At 45.3% G+C, this 20,816-nt stretch overlaps 1 protein-coding gene across 4 annotated transcripts in view; it reads left to right on the forward strand.

Annotated features, from left to right (window-relative positions):
• LOC138550260 (zinc finger protein 268-like) overlaps positions 1-16,047 on the forward strand; it is a 118,530-nt gene extending 102,483 nt beyond the window's left edge. For all 4 annotated transcript variants that reach the window (XM_069642397.1, XM_069642396.1, XM_069642399.1 and 1 more), the window contains exon 3: positions 12,801-16,047. In XM_069642397.1, the coding sequence (XP_069498498.1) occupies positions 13,084-14,610 (1,527 nt within the window). In that variant the 5' untranslated portion in view covers positions 12,801-13,083 and the 3' untranslated portion in view covers positions 14,611-16,047. The remainder of the gene's footprint in view (positions 1-12,800) is intronic.
• Positions 16,048-20,816: the final 4,769 nt, after the last annotated feature.

The following is a 20,816-nucleotide window of genomic DNA, read 5'->3' on the forward strand; positions in this document are numbered from 1 at the left end:
AAAAAAACATGTGGTACAATACAACCAAGTGTAGCACAGGAAAATATATACCATACATTATATGTGAAATCTCTCTACTGGCTCTCTGTGGCTGAGAGGGTCAAGTTCGAGGCCCTTTCCATTGTCCAGAAGGCTTTCTGGGGCCAGGAACCACACTACATCCAACGTTTTCTTGAACATCTTCCTTCTTAAGCCCTCCGCTCATCCACCTCCAACTCTCTGAGGGTCAGATGCTTCTCCAAGCAGAGAGTTGGGGGTAGATCTCTGTCCTTGGCTGGGGCCTCCCTCTGGAACAGCCTCCCTGCCTCTCTCAAACTTGAACAGGACCACCTAAGGTTCTGTAAGCAACTCAAGACCTTCCTCTTCACTTCGGCTTTCTCTCTACCTCTCCCTTGCTGATGTCCCCAACTACTGCGCATACTGTCTATCTGGCCACCCACTGATATTACGGGTCCAGGCTCCTGCATGATCAGTTGCCCCTGCACTGCCTCCGGGCTACCCAGCCACTTAAGGGACTGTGTCTGCAACCATGCAGTCTCCTGACCACCTGCACATATGGGCCACTTCTTGGCAGCACTTACTAGTTACTTGCACTCTTCTTCCCCCAGCCCCCCACCCACATTTGCACTTCTCATGCTCCCTATCCCCAGCACTTGCATGTTCTGAATGACACAAGGCCTAGTAAGATTGTTTTGTCCTGCATTTCTTGTCTTTTCGTGCATAGAAACTTTTGTGTACATTTGCGCTATAAATGACTCATATTAGAAAAGTCTGCTCTGCTAATCAATTATTTAAAACTAATTTATAGTTTGCGTTTAGGAAAGAGGGTTATTATTAGATGAGAGGACCTTGTCCCAGTCCTGAGGACAAAATAGTAAAAAGCCAGTTAACAAGAGAAGTGAAAAGAATATATAAAAAGGCATTTCCCAAACCAGTAGGGGAACATGCAGAGAGTGGAAACGAGTCCCCTAGGAGGTAGGGAAGACACTGTATGAACAGGATAAAAGAGGGGGGATTTTTAGACAGTCAATTCATAACTAGGAAAGCCTGATAAGGGGTCAAGATACCCCAACTCGCCAAAGCCTGACATTAGAGACTGGGAAGTGTCTACAAGGGACAACAAGAATGTGAGAAACCACCGCCAGAGAAAACATTCTAAATATAGGACCAAAGAAAGCATGAAAACTAAGAACTGATCTCAGAGATGATTCAAGGAGACTATGTTAAGAAATATCTGTACCACAGAGAAAAGTTATTAATAAAGAGACTATTTGAAGAGAAGACCAGGCAAATATGAAACTCTCCTGGCCTATTTATATCGTTGGATATAGTGATAGGGTCAGAGAGTTAGTTTGGAAAGAGGACACATTTACTTTGGACTTCCTGACAACTGACGAGTATTCCCTCTAGTACAGGGGAAAGATGGGCCTTTTATTTATAATTTCATTAAAGATATTGAATAATGTCCTCAATGTGCACGACTCCTTCTTCCGACCCACCACACAACTCGGTAGTTCTGGTTATGCGGAGTACCATATTTCACTATGTAGTGCCAAGTAACCTTAAGTATAGCGCTAGCAACTCTATAAATAAACCGGTTATTTTACAAAGTGCACGTTCACCGCGAAGGGGCATCTTGGGGCTAATAGCAGTTGTTTATTGTTACCCAACCTAATGGTACTTCTTTTATCGAACTTGGAAGGAAGAAGGGCTGAGTGAACCTGACAGGATTCGAATCTGTGACCATGAGGTCAAACAAAGACCCCTTTAGGGGATGCATTAGTCCACGGAGCCACAGACCTGGCTGTTCTGGTGACGTCGGGGTACCATATTTCCCAATGTAGTTTCATGTAACTGTAAGTATAGCAGTAGCAAATCGGCAGTTCTGGATATTGTTTATTTGTAATGCGCCTTATTTGAATACACAAGTGTTTCGAGGTGCAACAAGGCTGGGGGGCGGGGATAAATAGGGGAGACGAATAAAGGGATCTTACTAGGTCATGTGACATTGAGATTGTACAAGTGCAGTAACCAGAAGTGCAAGAGGAGGGGCACAGTGCTGGAACAGGGCAGTTGGGCCTGTGATAAGGACAGGGGCGGGGAGGAGAAGGGGAACAAAGCTAAGTGCAATGGAGAGGGAAGGAATGGCCATCCAGTCAGGTGCAGGCGGCGGGGGTGGGTGGGAGAGAGGGTGGAAGTGGTGGGTCAGGGGAGAACAAGTGCATGGGTGGACTGGACATGGTGGTGGGGGGCTGGTGCCCTGTAAGACTCTGAAGGAACCAGGGCAGAGGGGTAACATTGACAGGGGAGAGGGAAGGAAGAGGATAAAAGGAAAGGTCTTGAGTCACTGTAGCAGGGGAGTAGGAGAGTGAGGGAAGAAGAAAAGGAGGGGCTTGAGAATCTTGCGGAACTTAAGGAGATCCGGCTCACACATGAGGGGGGGCAACAAGGCCATTCCAGCGTAAGCCACCTCTGGAGGAGAGCTCTACCCCCACCTTACTGTCCGCTTGGAGAAACAGCTGATCTGCAGAGAGTTGGAGCTCAGTGACCGACGGGCTCTAGCAGGTAGGTATTTCGTGAGAGGGAGTTGGATGTAGTGGGGTCCCAGAAAGCCTTGTGGAAAAAGCAGAGGGTCTTGAATTTAATCCTTGCAGCACCCGCGAGCCAGTGGAAGTTCTTGGGTTGCCGCGAGAAATAATTGCTTATTCCTGACCCATCAGGGCCATCCCATTTTCGCATCCTGCCCCGTCTCTGAGCACTGGCGACTATGACAAGTTAAGGGTGAGAGGTGTCCAAATGTGGGAAGGAGTGCACTAGCGAGGAAAACTCGTGCCAAATTGTTCAAGTAACTCGCACATAATAGCATTACCTGATAATGATTTGAGTGCCTTCCATTTGAATAGACCACCTGATGTCTTTAACTTTGCGTTTGATACCAATACCTGTAAAAAGAATTGTACTACGCAAAAGCTGTTGGCTTTTCTGTACTTCTCCCTATGCGGTTGGAACACCAAGAATGCCACCCTTCCCTTTTATAGCACACCCTCCGTTGCGTCTCGTGCAACGATCATCTTTGACTATTCAATAGTTGTACAACCAACTGAACAAAACCGTAAATGTTTAGCACCTCATTTCCTATGGATACCACTTGAATTATTGACTAGCTCTCTCCTCTAAGAAAAATCATTTCTCTTTCTTTACCTACATTGAACAATCATTTTGTAAAAACCGACCATTTTATTTCCCTTTTATAACTAAAGGAGATTGACCAGATGATTGCATGTTATCTGTACACCACTTCTTAGTTTTGGGTATTAGCTGGTGCTAGAAGCCAAATGTTTTGCCTTAGAATATCGATAAGAGGGAGATCAAATAGGAGTGAGGGACACACAGCTTGTCTGTGTTGTTTGGCATTTTACCGACTCAATTGACTGCCTATTGCCAGGCCAATCTCTATGGCCATTCCCATTCACTACTGTTAGGCAGAATTGTCTGAAGTACCCTCTGGGACCACCACACACAATTAGGACGGCAGGTGTAAGCCAAACAAACCTTTGGTATAAGTCGGTACCACACAGTTTCTGGTAGCGAGCTGAGCAGCCAGGCTTATCTCAAGAGGGAATGTGAGCAGTAAATGATGTTACACAAAGGTCTTTCAATGACAGTGGTTTAAGTAAACACTCTCAAGGTTTCTTGGTTAAACACATACATTTATTTAACAGTCAGTTATAAAACATTCACTAGAAGGAGGCAAATGAATATTCTACACAGATATACTTCAGTACAAATCACTAAGATTCTGAGACAGTTTAAGCTCCCCTGAAGTAGGAGCAAAATGGCATTTCAGTTACTTAGAAGTGAGAAAATAGGCATAAGTTAGTAAAAATACTTATAAGATGGTGCAAATAGTTTCAGTTCACCAGAGGAGTTGGTTCAATGCAATAGGACAGGCCAAATCAATGGGCTAGCGTTCTGTATAGGATAAATGGTTCTGGTAGTTAAACGGTCTTTGCCAAAGTTCTCAGAAGTAGTTTATGAAAGAAAGGATCATATGTTGGGTCACAAGCTGATTAGACCTGCACGTTGCCAAAGTTTCAAGCACTTTCGCAGTCAGAGTTAAATTCTCTCGATCGAGTTTTCACAGTATCTTACATTGAAGAAAAGATGCAGCTGAAGACGTTTGTTCCTACCAGTTCCTGCAGATCTCGCTGTTCCTGAGCCTCAGTCGTGGGGACAAGAGAGAGGACGTCGGGGGACTCCTGCACTGCACGGGGACTGGTCACAAAGCTGGCAAAAGGCACTCCTTCGATTCTGGTAGCTGTAGACAAGCACACAAACTGGTATCCTCCCTGGTTAACATTAACCAGCTCTGAGAATGGTATCCAGGTGGCTTAGTGTTGAGTTGATTGGTCCCACCAACTCAAAGGGAGAAGTCGTCCTTGAAGGGCTTCTTTGTCGAGATGTACGTGGCGATTGGGACCTGCAGCAGGGCTCCACCGGGCAAACCAACGGTCCAGGAGTTGCAGCAGCCGTCCTCTTCCAGATCGTCTTCGGTTCTTTCGTTCCAGTGGTCGACTCTGCCTTCCAAGCCAAGAGACTCACCTTTTATTTAGTTCTCTCCCATTCATTCCAGCCTAGCTGTCACTCACCTAGCAGGGTGGCTGTCCTTGCCGGACAGACCGGACAGTCAGCCAGCCAATCACGCCAGAGTGCATTTGGGTTTCCTAGGAGACTAAGCACAGGGAGTTTCAGGCGCCAGAGGCGGTCTTCAGTCCTGAAGCCTGCCAAAGGCCATGAAACAAAGGGACCACACCTAGATTGGCGTGCAGAGACAAACACTAGAAGGACCTTTCCAAAAAGAAACCGTGAAAAAAGAAGACCGTTTTTTTACAGAGGGAGCTCAGACGCCATCTTGAAAAAACATGGCTCCTGCGATTTAACGCTAGCGGTGTAGTTTATCCCAGAGAAGGTATTTAAACCTTGGGAAGTCTAAAAGACATCCCTCTACCACTGCACTGAAGGTGCTGTATGACGCACATGAAAAGATGATGCCTAAGGCGTTGTCTAAAGCTCCAAATTCAACTCCACCTCAGGCTAGGTCCACCCTATCCGACTGTGCCCTCCTCCTCACACAGCCCCGCCCAGCGTACAACCATGCCCATAGCGTCCTGCAAGCTCAACGTGGCCACCACCACGCTGCTCACTCTCCTCGCAACTTTCACTGCTCTCAAACTCTATATTTCCATCCATCCCCTCATACCCACACCACCAAGCCCACTCCCCTACCACAAGCATCTCGCTACCCCAGATACCACACGAACCATGCCACATCACACACCAGGTGTCGTAACTATGCACAGACTAGAAAGACTTAGGGCTCGCACACAGACCACAGAACTTAGCACACTACCCCTTCCCACAGAATACAGAAACTATAGACTGAGTTCTCGCACCACTTCCAAATGCTGCCCCCGCACGGGATACCCACTCCCCCACAGTCCACCACCCACTAACCTCACCACACCTCACAATACCACCTCACATAACACATCGGTCACGACCACCACTCGCACCTCCACAAACAAACCTCTCACACCTCACATCAAGTGTGCCCTCCTCAATGTCAGATCTCTCCCAGCTCATGCACCTGATATCCATGACCTCATAACCAACAATAACATTGACCTATTAGCTATTACTGAAACATGGTTACATGAAGCTTCAGGCCCCGCCGTTGCACTTGCACTACCACCTGGCTTCACCATACTCAGACAAGATAAGCCAGATCGAATAGGAGGAGGAGTAGCCCTCATCTACAAGGAGAACCTTCAGCTCCGACCTGTCAGTCAAGCCTCGACGAACAACTCTGACCGCCTATCGGCCAAACTCACACTATCACCCAACAGCACCATCAACATTCACCTACTATACCGTCCCCCAGGCATCACCACAGACTCCCAGGAAAACATCATTCACATCCTCAGCAATAATATTAAAAGCTCCACCAAAACCCTACTATTAGGAGACATCAATCTTGGATTCAACGATCCAAAGGACAAACCTGCAGCCACTCTCACCAAGGAACTCAATGACTTGGGCTTCACCCAAAAAGTTGAAAGTCCTACTCACATCAAAGGCCGCATTCTTGACTGGATTGCAGACCATAACTGCCTCACCACTGTCACCTCTAACTCCTCACTGCCCTGGACTGACCACAACTGCATCGAGTTCTCTATTCCCATCACCAAAAACCACAATATTCTGACCCCAGCCAGCGCTGCACAAGTCAGAAGCTCTATAAAACTCATAGAGGAGAACCTGCGCCCATACCTCAATACCCCTGAGTTAGCTCCCCCATTCGCTAATGACCCCAATATCCTAGCAGACATCTACAAAGATGTCATCACCAAAGCTATCAATGAAATAGCACCACTTGAATGGAAAAAAGAGAAGAAATCCCTACACACCAACTCATGGTTTACTGAAGAACTGCACTCAATGCGATCCCACAAAAGAGCAGCACTAAAAAACTGGCAATCGGACCCCTGCACCAATACTAAGAACAAATTCAATTCAATCTCCCACCAATACAAGATAGCTATCACCGATGCCAAAGCCAACGCTTTCAACACGCGTATCTCCAATGCCAAATCACACTCCAAAGAGATCTTCGCCATCTTTAATGAGCTTATCTCCCCCCCTAATACACCGGACGAAATAATCAAAGACGAAGCTTGGTGTACCAGCATTCAAACTGCCATGCTACACAAAATTGACCTTCTCCAAAAAAAAATCAAAGACCACTGCAAAGCACTTCCCCAACAGACAGAAACTAAACCCACCAGCACCACACCCACCTCGCCCAAGCCCACCATACCCGTCTTCTCCTTCAGAGACGTCACTGAATCAGAAGTTATTAACCTACTAAAAAATCTCAAACCCTCCCCCTGTAAAGGAGACATTTGCCCACCAAAACTCGTCAAAGACTGCGCAGACTGCTTTGCGCCGCTCTTCACGCATTCATCAACACGTCTTTTAAAACAGGCATCATCCCAGCCAACCTCAAAGAGGCCTGGGTCCGGCCTCTTTTAAAAAAACCCACTCTCGACCCCTTACAACCAAACAACTTCAGACCCATAACCACGGTGCCATTTCTGCTGAAACTACTGGACAAAGCTGCACACTGCCAAATCCAACACTTTCTGGAAACCCATTCCATCCTCAGGACTAGGCAATCAGGCTTCCGGAAAGGACATGGCACGGAAACAGCCCTGGTAGATCTGAAGAATCAGATCACCCAAATCATGGACAAAGGCAAGCCTGCTCTTTTGCTCCTTTTAGATCTCTCAGCCGCGTTTGATCTGGTTGATCACAAGACTCTCACTTCACACCTCACACACTCAGCCAACTTCTCCAAAGAAGCAGCCCTCTGGATCACTTCCTTCCTCGAGGGAAGAGCCATGAAAGTCTTCTCAGACATCGCCAACGCCACTCCCACAACAATCCACTGCAGGGTCCCTCAAGGATCTTGCACTGCACCCACACTCTACAACTTGTTCACCAAGCCCCTCTTTGACAAACTTGACTCATACGGCACCACATACACAAACTACGCGGACGACACACAAGTACTTCTACCCCTTTCAGGATCATACAACAAAGACGCCAAGGCACTCCACACAATCTACGCCGTCATCAAGGCCTGGATGGCTGTCAATGGCCTCTGCCTCAATGGTGACAAAACGGAAATCATGATATTAGGTCAACAGAACACCCTAGACAAACTTGACAAACTGTACGCCAACTTCTCCATTGACAACTCCATCATCCCTGTTTCCACAGCCGTAAAGACTCTGGGAGTATACCTTGACTCCTCACTATCCATGACTAGACAAGTCAGCGCAATCACATCCGCATCCGCACACACCACCAAACTCATAAACGCCATCAAGCCCTACCTCTCTAAACCAAATTGCCTCTCTATAGCAAGGGCAACCATTGGAGCCAAACTGGACTACTGCAATGCACTCCTAGCAGGCACATCAGCCAAAAACATAAACAGACTACAAATCACCCAGAACAATGCTCTCCGGGCCGCTCTTAGTATCCCAAGAAGAGAGCATATCACCCAGGCCAGGCACTCAGCCCAATGGCTCCCGGTGAAAGAACGGATCACTCTCAAAATCCTCACCCTCACTCACAAATGCCTCTCTCTCTCCGCCCCGTCCTATCTATCAGAAACCATCCTCAAACCCTCCTCCTCCCGTCCCACCAGGACGCAATACTCCAACCTAATCTGCATCCCACGCATCAAAAGAGCCAAAGCCGGAGGTCTAAGTTTCCCCTACATTGCAGCCAAGACCTGGAACGCTCTCCCTGCTGACATTAGAGCGGAAAACGCACTCCCCACTTTTCGCAGGAAACTGAAAACCTCATTCCTTGCGAAATATCTGTGAAACTCTCAGGAATCCATGTAAATATACTGCATTGCTAATGTATACATATCCACTGTAAATTCTGTATTTTATGTAATTACTGTATCCTATGTATCTAAGATATTGTCTGTAACAAGCGCCACGATGCCTCCGGGCTGACGTGCGCTCTATAAATATGAATAAATAAATAAATAAATAAATAAAGAACACAAGTAAAACACACATCAAAATACATGAGAGAGTGGGAAAAAAGGCTCACTCTCTCTCCCGGTAAAAGTCCTCGAAATCCAGCAAAGTTGCTGGGGGTCTCTAAGGTGAAGGGAATTAGCATATTTTTTACCCACCCAAAACACATCCTTCTGAAACCTATTTGAGATGGCTCTGTCTAGCAGCAACATCAAACATTAGGCTGTGTATATTGGGCCTTCCAGTGTTTTTTTCATCTGAGAATGGCTCAATTGCAGCTGTAAAGGAACCTTTGGTGTAATAAAGATATCACTGAGTGTGCCTTCAGATGCTTGATTTATAAGCAATACATCTCTTCACATCTGTTTCTGTTAAGAAAAAGCACTGGCAAAGCCAGCACTTTTGCCTTGAGTATAGGATAGACATTTGGCACACACCACACACTGACATCATATGGCCAGTTAGTCACACCATTTCCCAGCTGTTATCATTTTATTGCCAGGTACTAGTCTTATGGAAGGGCCTGGTAAATGCTGAGCCCTTGTCCATACAAAAGCCAAAATAAATGGTTTTGCCAATGCTTGTTTTTGTCCTGATGAAGGTCCCCTACTAGCCAGAGCCATAAGACACTAAGCTCGAAGTGGACCGAAACACAGCGTGTCGACAGACAACCGATTAGATATCAATGTCACATTAAATATAACAATCTCATTAGTGTCCTCCAAATGTGTCCATTGATTTGCAGTGAAGTCTATTATGCTATACAGTTGGCACGATGATGCACACATAGGTTCCCATGGTATTTGAATGATATTGAATTGTCGAGATTTTGTTTGTTTACATTGTTTTGTTCTAAATAAAATATGTAATTTTGTAATAGAGGTTTGCTGACATATTAGGCATTATTTGATTAGCCTTATGTTTGTGTGTTTTTGAGAAAGTTAGGGTTGATCTAGCTCATCCCAGAATTATGGATTAATTGAGGCTTTCGGGCCTGCTGTATTACTGAAAGATCATTGAATCATTCAGTGAAAATGCAGGTGTCTTGACTTTGTGTTTTACAAGTGGTTGGTGGACCTGTGGTGTCGAGGTACTTCGATCTTTGTTCTGAGCTTACCTTTACCTTTTACCTTTTCTAGTGCGTATCAATTAAAATGGATGATTTAAACCAAACACTGAGGTAATGTGGGTTTTTAGGTTATAGGAAATATTTGTATTCATTATCTTGCGTACTTCTAATGTAAACACACAACAGTAATAGATTGTAAGTAATAACCAGCCAATGTGGGCTTAGCCAACGGGGAAAGATTTGCTCATAACAAATGTATGGAGTCCATATAATTTGCATAAGAATACATTAATTTGAGACCAACATTAACGTGATTTGCGTCCCAGATGTCACCCCAGTTTGGTTTTTAGTTTCCCAAGTAACGTTAGTGCTCGCCACTTATTGTATTCTATTATAGCTTTGCATGTACACCGTCTCTTAGACTATATGCTTGCCAAAATGGCATCTCATGAGAGCCTACACAGACTCCCACACCTTCCAACACTACCCAGCAGGGGAATGTCGGAAAGGCAAGTGGACCTGGATCATATGGTATTCCTCGTTCCTCATAAATACCCCATACAGAGGAGGAGGGCTGTGGAAGGCAACAGCACAACACAACACCTGTGAGGCCGAAGAGAGAACGAATGAGCAATCCATATCTAGACTTTCCAGAGATCTCCCACCAACCAGTTGCTCAGGCTTCCTGCGGGTTTGCCCCTACCATGGCGGGATGGTCCGTTGGGCAGACGTCCTGGGAAAGGGAAGCATTGACGATAATAGCCAGGCACTAGATTACAGAGATTGTGGAACGGCTGAAGGCAGCAGGAAGGTGGGGTTTAATAGACCAAGCACTGGCAGGCAAAGTTATTCACAGTATCACGGCGGGCTGATGCGATATTAAGATGCAGGGAGGCAGATGGCCTGGGCTATGCTCAGCCTTTACTCCTGCTAGAATTACATTGCCAACTTGTGGGAGTGTTCAGCTGTAGATTCCTGACAGCCCAGCTGAAAGCAGTTCACCAACTTGTGAAACAATGCAAGGATCTGGGAAAACCTGTGCATTACATTTGTGTTAGAGGAAGATGATAAAGATATGTCTCATGAAAGAATCAATGGTCTTTGTCTCGGGATGATAGCACAGGGGCAACATGCTCGCCTTGGAAGCAAGATGACACGGAGCAACAGAGGTTCGATCCCCGAGTCCACGCTTAGAAACCACTGGGTATTAAGCGCGCTATAAATAGCCCACCATCTTTGCTATGTTGGGAGGGGTACTGGGTCAAGGGCAGGAATCTGGCTCATTCTGCTTCCTAGTAAAGAACCTGAATGATGGAGTTTTTAATTAGTTTTCACTAAGCGAGTTCAGAAGCACGCATAGAGACTAGGAGGGAGGGTGTTGAGGTGCAGCAGGGCATTCTACTTTTTATTGTAATCGCTTATTATAGTACATTGTGGTCAGATAAATGGATCAACATTCGGGGAGCATGGAAATTGGATTTAAAGTGAACTCGAGATTGATATGCGCCACACAAGGATATGGTTAGGTCAAGATTGTTAAATATTGTGGGCCATGACATCCTAAAAAAAGAGGTGTGGCTTCTGGAGGGTGGGTAAGCTCACACAGCCTAAGGTGGTGGCTGCACAGACGACGCACCTGTGAACAGATTAGGGGGGAGCTTGTTTAAGGATTATCCACTCCGAGCATAGAACACTCCAAAAAAATGATTTCATTGTGTCACCTCAAACTAGTGTTTGTCCCCCATACTGGAACGCTCAAAAGTTCTTGCATATACTGTTGTGAAATATACCTACACCAGACACACAATACCTACTCTACACACACAATAAATGTAGAACGGACAGACAGACAGACAGACAGGTGGACAGTTGGTGTCTCGTGCATTGTGGGGTGGCTATGCATACTATTCACACGTATATGCATCTTATTCCATGGTCACTGCCATATGGGTTGCAAGAGTTGCTGGCTTTGGGATTCTCGTCCCTTTCAGATCATGGATCTGTGGGATTATGTTCAGCAGATTCCCCTGAGTAGGTTGAGTAGAATCTCCACAGTAGATCAACAGGAATAATGTGTGTAGTCACATGGTGGCATCAATTTGTGGAGATCAACAGTGATGGGGCAACATCCCCATTGGTTACTAGGGATGTGATGAAAGCAGTTCTTGGTCACAGCACAAAGGGTGCAAGGGCATGCTGGGATTGAACCTAAGATGCAAGGATCAGAATCCACAAAAAGGGGTCTGGGTCAGGTTAGGGGAGCCTGGTAAGTAACAGACTCATTTACACCCACTCCTTAACAGTAAAACAGAGTGTGTACCACCTCCTGAAAATGACACTGGTATTTTGAACAGGGAAACGGAAGTGGGATCCATCTGGCCAATTAAATTTAGTACCTGGCAACGGGGCACTTATATAAAAAATTAGGAAAGCACATGGGATGATATTGTGGAGTTCGCAGAGTCTCTCACACACTTTATTCTTTTGGTTTATGACACACACGCCAAATCCATCCCTCATCTCCAGGATTGACAGAAAAAACAAGCTAATCTAGGTTTAAAGTCAATGTTTGGATGTAGTGGCAGCATGGCCTGTGCTCATCATGGTAAGAGATTGGCGCTTTCCCTTTAAATCACAATTCTGTCCTTGTTCCCTCGATTGTGCTGTTGGCTTATAGTATTCATGTTTGGGCTAATACACAAGTCATCAATGGACTAGTCAAGCAGGCATCTGATTGGTGGCAAACGCCTGCCTTTATCATTTGTGAATGGAAATTGAGAGCTTCCATGTGTTTAGTCGTTTCTGAATAAATATATAAAATATGCATTTAAAATGTTTGTTTAACAAGCCTGTTTTTTTTTCCTAGTGTTTTGAATGCAAAACATTTCTAAATAAAAATGAATCGCATTATTCCAGCTGCATGTTAACTCTGTTCCACTAAATGTTCCCATTGGAGCACCACTTCTCTGCCCCCTATTAGGGTGCTTTTCCCCAATAGATGCCAGTGAGGAGTTAACATCACTACTACTGAGTAGAGTCTTATTACATGTGCCGCCTGCGATTGTGAACGTATTGAAACTATTAATGTGCATCTTCTTTTATGTTAATAGGTCATTTCCCCAGAAATGCAACAACAGTGATTGTTCGATTCTCTGGACTATCGCGGTGAAAAGCTTCATTCTCGGAACATGCAATTTCCAAGGATCTTAGAAGTGCGCACATTTGGGGTCAGGTTGCCTTTTCAGAGTATTTAGGAACTGGGATTGCAAAGCCTGTTGATACATGATGGCTTCCATCCATGCAAACCCTTTGTGGTAACATCCAGTAACCATGTGTGTTCATTCTGTTAATCCTGGGTGAGAGGTATATCTAGCATGAAAATGACAATGTGGTATGTTCAGTAAGAAAAGCATTTTTCATTTGTACTCTTTATTTTTGAAAAGGTTAATTGTAAAGGCACCTGACAAAATAAACTGGCAAGACACGTTACACGTGCACAAAATGTGGGAACAATTGCCATCTCAAGAACATACTTACTGCCCACATGAGGGCATAGGTGAAAAACCTAATTGGTGCACTGAATTTGATAATGACGTCCATTTGCATGATACAGTTATAAGCCACCAGCAAATGAATAAAGGTGATAAACCTTATGAGTGCATTCAATGTCGGAAAGGGTTTGCTACAAAGGGGAAGCTTGCTATCCACCAGAGAACACATACAGGCGAGAAGCCTTATGAGTGCATTGAATGTGGGAAAGGGTTTGCTACAAATGGAGCTCTTAGTAAGCACCAGAGAATACATACAGGTGAGAAACCTTATGAGTGCATTGAATGTGGGAAAGGGTTTGCTACAAAGGGAGATCTTGGTAAGCACCAGAGAACACATACAGGTGAGAAACCTTATGAGTGCACCGAATGCGGACAAGGGTTTGCTCGGAAAGAACATCTTAGTAGCCACCAGAGAACACATACAGGTGAGAAACCTTATGAGTGCACTGAATGTGGGAAAGGGTTTGCTCAGAAGGGAGCGCTTACTATACACCAGAGAACTCATACAGGTGAGAAACCTTATGAGTGCACTGAATGTGGGAAAGCGTTTTCTCAGAAGGGAGAGCTTACTACCCACAAGAGAACACATACAGGAGAGAAGCCTTATGAGTGCACTGAATGTGGGAATGGGTTTGCTACAAAGCGAGACCTTTCTATCCACCAGAGAACACATACAGGTGAGAAACCTTATGAGTGCGCTGAATGTGGGAAAGGGTTTGCTACAAAGGGATATCTTACTATCCACCAGAGAACACATACAGGTGTGAAACCTTATGAGTGCACTGAATGTGGGAAAGGATTTGTTCAGAAGGGAGAGCTTACTACCCACAAGAGAACACATACAGGAGAGAAGCCTTATGAGTGCACTGAATGTGGGAAAGGGTTTGCTACAAAGGGAGATCTTAGTAGGCACCAGAGAACACATACAGGTGTGAAACCTTATGAGTGCACCGAATGTGGACAAGGGTTTGCTCGGAATGAAGATCTTAGTAGCCACCAGAGAACACATACAGGTGAGAAACCTTATGAGTGCACTGAATGTTGGAAAGGGTTTGCTATAAAGCGAAAGCTTACTATCCACCAGAGAACACATACAGGTGAGAAACCTTATGAGTGCATTGAATGTGGGAAAGGGTTTGCTACAAAGGGAGAGCTTACTACCCACATGCGAACGCATCCAGGTGGGAAGCCTTATGAATGCACTGAATGTGGTAAAGGGTTTGTTACAAAGGGCATTCTTAGAAAGCACCATAGAACACATACAGGTGAGAAACCTTATGAGTGCATTGAATGTGGGAAAGGGTTTGCTTGGAAGGGACATCTTATTAGCCACCAGAGAATACATGCAGGTAAAAATAAAAATGCATAACTGCGTTGAGTATGGGCACTGGTTTAGTTATAAGGTAGGTCTTATTTACCAGCACTGAATCAAACATTTTCACATTTTTATACTCCCTTTTTACAGTGATTCTTAATGGCTCCTCTTCAACTTTTCTCTTTCATGCAAACGCTTGGTAACTCTGCTGTGTAGTGGATAGTCTTGATTCTAAAATAAATAAATGGGTGTGTCTCTTTAACTTAGAAAATTGCTCATGTGCTTACCAATACATACTAATTACTATGAATGGAACTGGATATCTGGTCGCTGGCGTGCTTACCTTTAGTGATGAATGAGGAAAAAGGGACGGAGGTCATGGGGGCGTGGCTCCACTACTTACACTGGCCTCAGTGTCTTTTCTGGTGCAAAATTCGCATAGAGGCTTTGGAAGGACTAGGCACATAGCCATGTCAAGCCCCCTGATGGCAGAAATGTTTCTAGAGAACATTTGCCCTGGGATATGGATATCATAAATGAATAATCTGTGGCAGGAAGGAATCCATTAGAAATGCCTCTACTGGGAATTACATTTGTACACCCCCTTAAAGTAATTTTACTTCCAACATCAACACATGGGGATTAAAATACCGCAAATTTAAATTATTTTGAGCCCTCCTGAATAATAAAAATTACGCAAGCTATATTCTCATATGGCAGTTACACGAAGCTTGACACAACACATGTGTAAAGACTGTTCTGCAAAGGGAAAACATGGAGAATGGCAGCCATAAAACTGGAATCTCCAATATTGCTGTAGAAGCCCGTTTCTAAGAAATGCATGCCTCACCAGGAGTGCCATCCTCGCTGAATGCTGCAGTGTTTCCATTTTTTGTAGCATGCTCTACACCACTACAGTTTTCTTTTCTCTACAGGATCCCCTGTACTGTATTACACTATTGCCGGAGCATTTAGGATTAGTAAATGGTTCCCTAGCCTGGGATCGACATGTGGAGGTGTGATTATGGTTACACAAAGGAGGGTGCATGCCCACTATTAAAGCATTATCTTATAAGAAATTGGTTTGATGAGAAGTGCCCAGAGAAGATGTCGAGTGTTCCGTTAAATAATGTGGACATGTATTTTAGAAAAGTGACATTTTGTGAACAGAGTAGAAAGGGCAAATGGAATAGAAATATCTGCTGTGTTGTGAGACAGTAAAAGTCATGCAGATTTGGAAATGAAATGGTGCCTTTCTGGCTGAAATGAGAGTTTTGGGTGTAATGATATCACAGCTGTTCTCTAAATTCCAAGAAGCAATAGTGGACATAAATGTTTATAAAATAAAGCTGGTTTTGGATAAACTGACATGTCTGATGTAAAAGTCTCCACCGGGATTCATACACTGAGTGAAAGGCTGCTGAAATGAATATTGAGCTTCAGCCAATTTGTCACTGTGTTAACATTAAAAATAAATTGTTAGTGACTCCATTTGTCTTAAATCTTTTTCCCTGACTTTTTGTGTAAACTGCATCCTGGAACAGAGGCGATTCATTTGTTTTAATTAGTGGGGTGACCAACTCTATTCCAGATTTATGCTGGAATGAATGTTTTTGTCCACATTTTAAACTTTCTTGTCATGACCAGGGTAGTGACAGAGGCGGTGGGGTAAGGGGGTGGGAAAGAGGTGAACATGTAGGGAGCTGGTCATGACTGAGGAGGTGGGGTAGCGTGAAGGAGGTGGTAATGGGTTCAGTGAATGGGTGGGAAAGAGGTGAACGTGGTGGGAGGTGGTAGTGAGGGCGGAGGTGGGGTAAAGAGGAGGTGGTGCTGGTGTACAAATCTTCATGGAGACCGTGTCTAAATATAGTTTGTTGTGCGGTCTCCGGCCAGCCTGCTTCAGTAGCCACCCTTTGGAAGCTTGATACATACGTTTGTTTATCAGCTGATCCTTGTTGTATATCCAGAAGAGTTTCATAGGTGGAATGTAATACCTCGGTCTTTCAAATCTGTGCCTAAAGCATTGAACAAAAGTGCCGTAATGGGTGAGGGTTGGGTCTGTGTTGGTCACTAGTGGGGTGGGCCATGCTAATGCATTACCCACTAAGTTTGAAATCAAAAATCCCACCTTTGCCCGATCAGACTCATAAGCCTTGGGGCGAAAGGTGAAATGGATCGTACAAGCCTCCAAAAATTCTTTCATCTTTCTGGGGTTACCGTCAAACTTTCCGCATAGTAAAGCCAGTGGAGGCAAATCACCTCTGTGCTAGTCTCTCTACTTGTTTTAGAGCAGTGTTATCCACTCTTAAATTTTGTACCTCAACTGTGAGGGTTTGGATTGCGTTAACCAGTTCCTGGTATTGCTCTAAGCTGACCATGTTATCAGGGCATTGCAATCTCTTAGATTCAGTCTGTTTTATTCTTGGTTTTGTACCCTGGTTACTAGCCCACTCCTCACCTGAGGTTTCTGTGTTGAATTTGGAGTAGTCCGAGTTGGTCTCCTCTCTCTTTTCTCTACAGGCGCTCGTAGTCTTCTTCTTTACTGTCTTGCCTTTCTTCTTGAAGAGATATGGACGGGCTCCCCTGGAGGTCACTTTGTCAATAATACTATCTGCCTGGCAGCGGGGACTCCGGGGAGCCCATCCCAACCAGGGAAAAAAGCTTTGGCTTAAAAAAAAACCTGGAATGATGTTGCCGAGGTGGCCGTAGCTTGATGCTGTTGTAGGCTTGAAGGTAGTGCAGAGTTGTAGTTGATTTCCTTATTTGACTACAGGTTCCAGCATGCAATAGTATGAATAGAATATCCAAGGAAACCCAAAAACAGCCAGGAGATGTGGAGTGTTCAGGAGGAACAGAGAGTGTAAGAACAGAGCGCAGAAATGGGTAAGACAGGGCAGCTGTGGGAAGATTAATCCAAACAAAAGCGTTTCTTTGTAATGTGGTGACAGCAATGAAAGAGTAGCTGTGAGAAGTCTTAGTCCAAGCAAAAGCGTTTCTGCATACGCGGCGGCACCGATAAAAAGAAAAGCTGCACAGGTATATATCAGAAGCTGAGGCGTGCCGAGCCAGGAACAAGGGAATGTCCAAGATAAGGCGCTGTACAGGGCGTGGGGGGAAATTCAAGCAGCAAAGGCAAGGAGGGAGAGTAATCAGCGGGGAACACACACAGAGGCAAGGAAGGCACAGGAAGAATTAACACCACATGAAACAGGAGTGCTGTCTTGCCAAGCGTAACTGCACAGTGGAGTTGCAACGCACCGGCTTGAACACCTGGTGTCCAATTAAAGTGCTGCAGGGAACTCTGGAAAGGCTAGAGCGTTACCACACGCTCACTACTGAACGTGATGGGACGCCTAGTACCTCCTTACTATGTTCGTTAACTTCCAGGAGTGAGTCATGACAGTCGGAAGAAGCGGATAGTAGACGAGACTGTGTTCGGCTCTAGGTTGCAGTGGCAACATTGTATGTGAAGATAATAGAAGTATTTTGTGAGTGAAATCGGTACCGCTAATAGAGTGGTCCGGTGTCACATGGGTGCTCATTCGAAAGACTTACGCTGGTACCCCTCGCCTGAAAGAAAGGAAGTATTGAACTAAGAACCTTTTGGCTAGTGAAACTACAGAGACCAAGAGGCCTAGCGGAGGTCAGCGTGAAGTGTCAAAGTGGTCATACGAGGGTCAAGCCAAACCCCTCGTACAGTTGAAAGTCTTCGACATGTTGTGAAAACGAAGTGAACTGTTATAATTGGCAAACGTGAACCTGACTGAGGGATGCCTGCGAATTGGGGTAAATAGTAAGATACCCGTGAACATTGTGATGACAAGCATGAACCCTACTGAGGGATGTCCACAGTGACTTGATGGTTTGAGCCAGATCGAGGGAGGCTAACATTGAGAAAAGGATCGGAGCCCAGCTGAGGGGGATCCAAGGGTGAAGAATAATCGGCCGACGTGAAGATTGATAGTTGGCAACAGTGCAGAAGGCATCAGAAATCGGAGAGACTGGTGGGAGTGGTGAGGGAGTTTGAAGCATGGGCGAGTGCTGTTTCATTGAGGAATTCAAATGGGATTTGGGTGTTAATATGTTGATGTGAGGGTGATGCTGAGTCCATGCATCCCAATTTATGACAATGCAACTGGGCACCATGTGCTCCTGATATCTGAAATAGTTGAGAAGTGAGACATGATGTGTTAAGCAGAGTTCATGGCATCAGCTGTTATGTATTTACCCTTATACCCCTACCCCTCAACACCCCCCCATCAGAAGTAGTGACAGAGTAGAACAGCAGGCAACCTATTGTAGGTTAGGAAGATTGCAGTGAACCAGAAGATGTTGAACATGTGAGAGCAGTAGGTGCAAGGCAGGGGTGTCAGCACCTTAAATGATCCTGGGTGACAATGGATCGAAAGAAGCATGGGAAGAGCCAGCAGTGCTGTTCCTGCTAAGGTAGTGGGGTTAAAAAAGAGCTTGGCGTAAATGAGAAGGGGGCGTGTAAGGGTGCTGGGGAGAGTGCATTCTGTAAAGTGGACAACTGTGCTAGCATCCTCTTGTGTCTCCTCAACTATGCTTTTTCTCCACTCGACAAGATCATTAACTTTGCTACCAGGACTCTCTTTAAACTACTTCAGACCTACTTCCTCATACCGCCACCAGGCTGTATGGCTGTTGATGCAAAACAGGACCAGATTTACATTTCTTCTCCTGGTTCACAAATCTATCCACAGTAAAGCAACACTGTATCTATCCAACTCTACAAGCCTTCTTCCAGTTTCTGTTCTGCATCCACGACTAACCTTGAGGCTCGTCACCCACCTTTTGCTTCCCCTCTCTTTTCTTGCTTCACTTGCATGGAATTCTCTTCCCCAGGACATCTGAGAAACAGCCCACACGGATTTGTTCAAAAGCAATTTAAAAGCCTACCTCCTCATGTGATGAATCCTGCAGAGTCCTCCCAAAACCCTACCTAAAATATCCTCCCAGGGGGCGAGGGAAAGGCAGCTGCTTCCTGACCCTGGGGTGGTATTATCCCGGAGGATCACTGGGAACAGGAGGATTTCACAGGATTAGTATTAGCCCGGAGGATCACTAGGAGGGGAAGGGCCCCAGGGGAACAGGAGGATTTCACAGGATTAGTATTGGCCCAGAGGATCACTGGGAGAAGGGCCCCATGTGAACCAGAATTAGCCCAGAAGATCACTGGGAGGAGAAGGGCCCCAGGGGAACAGGAGGATTTTGCAGGATTAGTATTGGCCCAGAGGATCACTGGGAGAAGGGCCCCATGTGAACCAGAATTAGCCCAGAAGATCACTGGGAGGAGAAGGGCCCCAGGGGAAGTGGAGGATTTTGCAGGATTAGTATTGGCCCAGAGGATCACTGGGAGAAGGGCCCCATGTGAACCAGAATTAGCCCAGAAGATCACTGGGAGGAGAAGGGCCCCAGGGGAACAGGAGGATTTTGCAGGATTAGTATTGGCCCAGAGGATCACTGGGAGAAGGGCCCCATGTGAACCAGAATTAGCCCAGAAGATCACTGGGAGGAGAAGGGCCCCAGGGGAACAGGAGGATTTTGCAGGATTAGTATTGGCCCAGAGGATCACTGGGAGAAGGGCCCCATGTGAACCAGAATTAGCCCAGAAGATCACTGGGAGGAGAAGGGCCCCAGGGGAACAGGAGGATTTTGCAGGATTAGTCTTCCTCAAGGAAGAAAATATCCCTGACACCAAAATATGTAATTTATGCTGTCGGAGAGCTTTTATTTGGACTGTCAGAATGTGGGTGAGGACAGTCATAAACCGTCATGTATTAGGAGAAAAAAAAAACTTTTAAAGTTACTGACATTCATAGAAATGAAAAGCTGTATGAGTCCCAGGGTAATAAGGAAGAGGAGTCTTTAAATGTTACCAAGTTAAACGGCAAAACCCAATTTTTCTGTAAAGCCAAATATTTTATGAGCTCCTTATGGTACTACATTGGGTGGGGTATACATATATAAGGAGAGTAATACTTCATGGGACCGTTATGGTGCTCCTTTGGGGAGTATACATATATAAGGAGAGTTATGAACCTGGTGATACATTCATTGAAAAAGCTGAATTTGACGTGCTCTTTAAGCCTCATCATTCCCAAAATCCTGGGATGAAGAAGAGGACTGCAGAGAAACAAGACTGCAAGTTTCAGGCAATTAGGAAAAATTATCCACACCTGATGGAAACTGGGAGGCATAAAAAGCCCCCTCAGGTGCAGGCCATAAGGGAAAAGGTG

This window comes from Ambystoma mexicanum, chromosome 1q (genome assembly GCF_040938575.1).
Source record: "Ambystoma mexicanum isolate Mex_15411 chromosome 1q, UKY_AmexF1_1, whole genome shotgun sequence".
NCBI classification, from domain to species: domain Eukaryota; kingdom Metazoa; phylum Chordata; class Amphibia; order Caudata; family Ambystomatidae; genus Ambystoma; species Ambystoma mexicanum.